A 6,746-nucleotide genomic window follows, 5' to 3' on the forward strand; every position below is an offset into this window, starting at 1 on the left:
GAAAAATGGTAATTAAATCAGAATTCAAGAGAGAAAAGGGTAACAAGGGGGCGGCAAGGAATGGGAACTAGGAAAGGTGATGCCTTGCACGACAAGGGAAATGGAAAGGAAGGGAAATGTGCGGCATCCCTCTTTTACTAGGATTAGGGCTTCTAGAACTTATAGTTAAGTGTCCTAAATTAATTAGGAACCTCCCAACAACTGGAATTTAAGTAGGAAAATATTACGATTGACTAAGTCAAAATAAGGAAGTTTGACTCATGTTTCCTTCTTTGTAGCTGATTCCTTTTCTTCCAAGTCTTGAATTAATTTCTTCCATCTCTTTAGCATATTCTTAGCCTTTCTTGAACTTCAATTTTGTCCATCCACCTTGCTCCACGCATGTGCTATCCATTCCAAGCCCAAAACTGCTCAAAATGCTCCAAATTGCACTTTCTTGCCACTTTAGTCAATTGGACCTACAAACACACGAAAATAGCTTAAATCACTATAATAAATAGAAACTAACTAAGTAAATGCAAGGAAATAGGCTAAAAAAGTTGCATAAATATGCTCCTATCATCTATGTACATAGATAAGGTGCTAAGTAGGTTCTAAATGGAACAATCTAAGAAAGGTTTTCTTCCTGTGAGACATGGAATTCACCTTTCTAAGTCCTTGGGACCTAAGACTCTTAAAGAAATATGACAGATGAGTGATGTTCCTTATGCTTCCACTATAGGAAGTTTTATGTATGCCATGGTATGCACAAGGCCTGATATCGTATATACGGTGAGCATTACTAGTCAATATCAATCTAAGTCAAGATCAGAACACTGGGCAGCTGTCAAGACGATCCTTAATTACTTAAGAAGAACTAAGGACATGTTCCTCGATTATGGAGGAGTGACAGAGTTACGAGTGGAAGCTTATACATACGTAGATTTCCAATATGACGTTGATGATAGAAGTTCCAACTCCGGATATGTGTTCACTCTCAATGGTGGGCCTGTTAGCTGGAAAAGCAAGAAACAAGATGTAATTGCTGATTCCATGATGAAGCTAAATATGTCATTACAGCTGAAATCGGGAAGAAGTGTTCGGGAAGAAGAAGTTCATTACTGAACTTAGAGTGGTTCCAACCATTACATCACCAGTAACTTTGTACTGTGATAATAGTGGGCCGATAGCTTAAGCCAAGGAACCTAGGGCTCATCAAAAGAAAAAGCATTTTGACAAACACTTTAACATCATTAGAAGATATGCTGCCAAGGGGAAAGTCAACATCTTCAAGGTTGCCTTAGTCGATAACATAGTAAATCCACTAACAAAGCCAATGTCTTAAATCCAACTTGACCACCATATGGAAAAGATGGGTATTAGATACATGGGAAGGTGGCTTTGAGTGGAAGTGAGAGATTGTTGGAAGTATGCCCACAAAGCCACTCATTTGATGTAATAGCTTTTGGAATACTTATTGTGTGTAAACTATTATATGTTTAATGAAAAGCCAAAGCTTATTGTTAATCACTATTTATTGTATGTGTTTAAGCAATAAGGGAATCCAAGGAATGTATTTAATCTTAGAGAGAAGTTATCTAAGTAAGTTAGATTAACGATATTAGCGAGACCTTTCTCTTATGTTCATTCCTAAAACGTTCCTAGTCATAGGATTGCCAATTGGGCATTGACAATTCGCTAAGGTTAGTATGTGTTATGTTAACTCAAGCGTGAGTATGACTAGTCTCAAGTCATTTAGTGTTGGACATTGAGACAAACTCATAGGTGCACAAAATGGTAATCGACTACACTGAACTACGATCAAAAGAGAGTTCGAACATACATGTCATGTAAGAACTCATAAGTTGCAATATGCAAAGTAGTCCTTTGACCTGAGGCATCATAGATGTCTAATGGTTAGGTCCTTGATCTTTGATCATGTCAAAAGCATTCCATCGAGAGTGTCCACGACATTGTTAGGGTCAAGCTATCTAGTCATGTAGGCATATGAATGCACAACAAGGGATCTCTAACCTTCCATGGTGGAGGGAGAATACTCTGAGATATGATTCAGGAGTCTTTGGCCAAAGCATAAGAATATGACTTAGGAAGTTTATTCCAAATCATATTCAATTGAATCATATAGAGAAGTATCACATTGGATAGTAGGCATGAAACAAACTATCACCCAAACAATGTGATTAAGAGTATTGTATTAGAGAAGGACGGTATTGCATTATAATTGTAACTGGATAGGTTCTCCAACCACTTCTACTTAGCTTGGGTAGCCATGACATACTGATAGGTGTTACTCATGGTTTGTGGAAGACCTGAAGATTAGCAAACACTAATCTTCATCAAATGGAGAATTGAAATGTAGTTTCAATTCATAATCAATCGTTAAGAGTAACAATCGCCCACTGCCTCGCTAATGGGAACCTAATAGATCGTAAACTGAGTAAGGATGAAAGTGAAGAAATATGAATGAGATGGATAAGCAATTAAATGGGTTAATTGAGAACGGTCAAGGTTCATTAATTAGTTAATTAATTATACGAAAGGTTCGTATTGGACTTTCAAGTTAGTTCCGGGTCTCGAGGCCTAAAAGAGTTTTGGTCCACAAGGCCCATTATATTTAAGTTGTATGATAGCTAAAACAAAATGGGCAAATAGCCCAATAACTAAAGGATGGCCGGCCATAGGGTGAGTGGTAGTGAATTTGGCATAATTGCAAGTTTGCCACTCAAATGTGAGGTGCTATAAAAGGAACTTTATAGCTTTACCATGTCAAGGGTTTTTTTTCTTTGAGGTAAAAGAGCAAAACTCTTTCTCTCTTTGTCTTCCAAAAAGGCCGGCCACACTAAGAGAAAAATAGCTAGCAATCTTCCTTCCTCAAAGTTATCCATTTCATCTTCACACCTCATCCTTGGTGTGGAAACTTAAAGACACCAAACTTTTGGTTTTCTTGGAGTTCCTCTTCTCAAATCCCCAAGGAGCAAAGGAGGAGCAAAGAAACAACCATCCAAGGAGCAAAGGAGGTGACTTGAAGGCCCTCCACTTGGGTGAAGCCCTTGTGTAAACAAGGATGAGCTTCAAGGGTAATGAAACTCAAACTCTCTCTTCTCTTTTAAGTTGTTAAAGAGTCCTTTGGTTCACCATTAACTAGGCTTTGAAAGTCATGTGTTTTTAGAATTGTTTTTTAATGCATGCCTACTTTAAAGTGTTATTAGTTTGCTTATGTGTTCAAATATTATCACATGTTCTTAGCTAGGAAAAATTTTTCCTTCATGAGAATCGTCTACACAGAGCTCAGCCGCTTTAATTATATTTTTGAAAATATAAGTGTGTGCCGAATTGGTACCAAATTGTGAGGACATAAATACTGAAAGGAGATAAGTGTCTTAATTGTAGTGGTTCAATGGTTGGAATGCCGAGCTCTTAAATGCACTTGTGAGTATCCAATCATATAATGGGTTCTACTTTCAATGTGTTGAACAATGTGACCTAGTAACACTTCACTCGTCGAGAAGCTAATGAGATAACATATTCCAACAATGACTCAGAGACTCATTACTGATATAGACTTGGATAGATAGTTAACCGAACTAGGAGTAGTGCTGTTTCTACAAACAGATGCTCCTAGATCACTTGACTCTACGACTCCAGTGTTGTTTCTACAAACTGTAAGATGTCATCGGTTGTCAACCACACAGCTGTTTATACAAACTGAAAGATGTGCTTGACGAAGTTAGGAATTTCAGTGTTTTTTTCAAAGGTTTGAGAGGGTTTCATGTAAAGCGAGAAATTACGTAAGGTAGATTTGTGTGTTGAGTCGAAGAGGCCTTGAAAGTTGCAGTACCTCTTCTACTTATAGGAGTGGTTTTCATGTTGATTACCTTATGCCGAAGTAGAGTCCTATTTGGATTGTACTTCTTCGGCACCCCTTGATCCAATCCCAATTTATTATGATCTATAGATCGACTTCAGCCACTTGTAATGGACTTCAGAATCTGAACCTAGTCCATCTTCTTTATTTAATTCTTTCTTAGTCGTGATCAGCTATGAACATTGATTTTGGGATTATTACAAATCTTATCAACGTTCATCCTGATCCTTAACAATTTTACTTGATTAAGGACTCAACCGAATCCAATCCTGACTTCTCAAGAGTCAAACACTAAATAGGATTTGGCTATCCCACCTTGGGTTGGATTTGGTCTTAGAACTGTACTGGGCACTAAAGGTCCTCATTTTGGACCGAACCCAAAGTCACACTCGGTCCAGGCCCAATATTTTGGGTCCAAACAACTACATTAGAGTTATCAGATTTAACTCCTGTGAATGATAAGTTCAAAACTAAATTATTCTGGCTGACCCAAAGGCTTTAGCTAAAACCCCTTACCGGGACACAAAATCAAATAATTTGTTCAAAAGATAATGGCAATCGTATATTATAACATCTTCAAACTTGTGTCATGACCAAAGGAATAAAGCTTGTCAAGCTCCTCTCACAAACCAATTTCTTTTGTTATGGAAAATAATTACTTGTCGTTGATATTGACAAATCAAGAACTATATGTATAGATAAGCAAAATTAAATTAACACTCTCTCACACTGTCACATATATTTGGCCATTCTCCTCTCCGTGTAAGGATCCTGCATTTTCTGCACCTCTATAGCACTAAAAACTCCATACCCGTTAGTACTTTCGTCTGCTCCTCCATCTTCATCGTCGTCGGTAGCTTGGTCGAGGGCCAGAAGCTCCTCCTTGTATCTCACACTTTCAATTCTCAGTGGTGTCATCTTGGCTTGAGCCTCATACCCTTTTAAAAGATCAACCACTTCCTTCATCTTGGGCCTTTTCTCAGGCTCACTTTTCACACAAAGTGCAGCAACATTGATAGCTCGCTTCAGTTGACCTTCATCAAAATCTCCTATGAGTTTTGGGTCAGCAAGTTCCTTAAGTCTGCCTTTGGTTATAAGTGGCTCTGCCCACTCAGTGATCGTCCTCTTAACTCCGCCAGGGAGTTTTTCGATGGGTTTTCTTCCAGTTACGAGCTCTAAAAGAAGAATACCAAAACTGTAAACATCACAGCTCTCTGAAACTTTTCCCCACATAGCATATTCAGGAGCTAGGTAACCCAAAGTGCCCTTGACTCGAGTAGTCATGTGGCTCACACCTTCGGGGATTAGCTTGGCAAACCCAAAATCTGCAACGAGTGGTTCGAAATCTGAATCTAATAGCACATTGCTAGCCTTTATATCTCTATGAATGATGTGGGGTGTCACCTCATGGTGCAAGTACCTACAATCCACAAATAGAATAAGAATGCACAGGTTAAACAACTGTCAAATCATTTTAATGACCAAAATTTTGTGTAGCATTTGGGAAATTTGGTTTTTGGTTGAAGAACTGTGAAAAATGATGAAACTATTATTTGGAACACATTTACAAACTTATTTCTTTAAATGAACCATCGATATAATTAAGTATTCTCTAGATAGTGATTATGGACCACACGTTTGAGCAAAAATCAACACAATCAATTGTGTTCATATTCTCAGTCTAGTAAGGTAATAATCCTATTCAACTAAATAGTACATCAAGAGAATATTTCTCAACATGTGTTCTAAAGACACAAGCATACAAGTGCCAGAAATACTGAGGGGGTACTGTACTACTTTTTGCGACTCTTTTCTATGCGTACTGATCCACTTAAATATAGAAATGAAAATTTTCCTCCAAATGTCACATGAAAAAGACGTCAATAACTTTCCCAAATGGTGTTTAACTGCTTAATTATAGTATTAATCAGTTTCATAGTGAGTTATAAGGTACAAGTTTGTAAGTTATGGAGGACTAGATCTACGAACTCTTCCATATGTTGTTTTCATCAATGGTATTTATAATCCGTGGCTTCAAACTAAACCATGCATGTATAAATAGTCAAATGTATAGTTTATAGGCTCTCTTACAGGAGGCCTTCTGCGGAGCCAATAGCAACCTTCATTCTCCTTTTCCAGTCCAGCTGAACTTCACTTGCAAACTGGCCATGCAAGTGAGAAAGTAAACTAAGATTTGGCATGTAATCATACACAATAAGGCGTTGATCAGCACCAGCATAATATCCCCTAAGTCCCAACAAATTCTTGTGCCTAACCCTTCCAAGAACTTCAACCTCAACTGCAAATTCCATTTCAGCTTTTGAATTCATTGCTTTCAACTTCTTCACAGCAATCTGAAAATAAATTATTTACTCAAAAAAAATAATAAATAAATAAATAAAAAAAGGTCAGTAGGATATATAGGATACTAATTAGCTTTCTTTTTAATTACCTGTAGACCATCATTGGTCTTTCCCCAATAAACACTTCCAAACCCTCCTTCTCCAAGTAAATTGTCATCACTAAACCCATTGGTAGCTGTATGCAACTCCTTGTACGAAAATATTCTCCATGATGTGTGACCTCCTCCACCAACTTCACGAGTAGTCCTAAAAATTCCAAGAAAATTTAATTTCTGTATTTTTTTTCCTTTTTCTTTTTTCTTTTTGGCAAAGAACACTTGATCTCTTTTAACAAAAATTCAATACAAGCAAATTAAGCTACCTAGATATATTAATAGTTTTGCAAAAGATTAATAATTAGCCTGTTTAACTTTGAATTGGGATTTAGGCAAAGAAGAGGACAAGGATCGAAAATGTTTAACATACCTGTCTTCATCTACCTCCTCTGAGCTACAGCAAGCACTCAAGGATGATCCCAT

General features: G+C 37.4%; 2 protein-coding genes across 2 annotated transcripts; one reads left to right on the forward strand and one right to left on the reverse strand.

Moving 5' to 3' along the window:
• The first annotated feature begins 690 nt into the window (after nt 1-690).
• Nucleotides 691-1,104, forward strand: LOC125474076 (secreted RxLR effector protein 161-like). Its single transcript, XM_048577504.1, has one exon. The coding sequence runs from the start codon at nt 691-693 to the stop codon at nt 1,102-1,104; it is 414 nt and encodes a 137-aa protein (XP_048433461.1).
• Nucleotides 1,105-4,585: 3,481 nt separating this feature from the next.
• On the reverse strand, nt 4,586-6,746 carry LOC103936667 (PTI1-like tyrosine-protein kinase At3g15890). The gene is made up of 4 exons (XM_009346514.2): nt 6,694-6,746; nt 6,318-6,474; nt 5,957-6,219; nt 4,586-5,285 (listed from the first exon to the last, which is right to left on the reverse strand). Exons 1-4 carry the CDS (start codon nt 6,744-6,746, stop codon nt 4,598-4,600), a joined length of 1,161 nt encoding a protein of 386 aa, XP_009344789.2. The 3' UTR covers nt 4,586-4,597.

Source organism: the organism of the source record quoted next, unplaced genomic scaffold (assembly GCF_019419815.1).
Source record: "Pyrus x bretschneideri cultivar Hongxiangsu unplaced genomic scaffold, Pyrus_bretschneideri_v1 Contig119, whole genome shotgun sequence".
Taxonomy (NCBI): domain Eukaryota; kingdom Viridiplantae; phylum Streptophyta; class Magnoliopsida; order Rosales; family Rosaceae; genus Pyrus; species Pyrus x bretschneideri.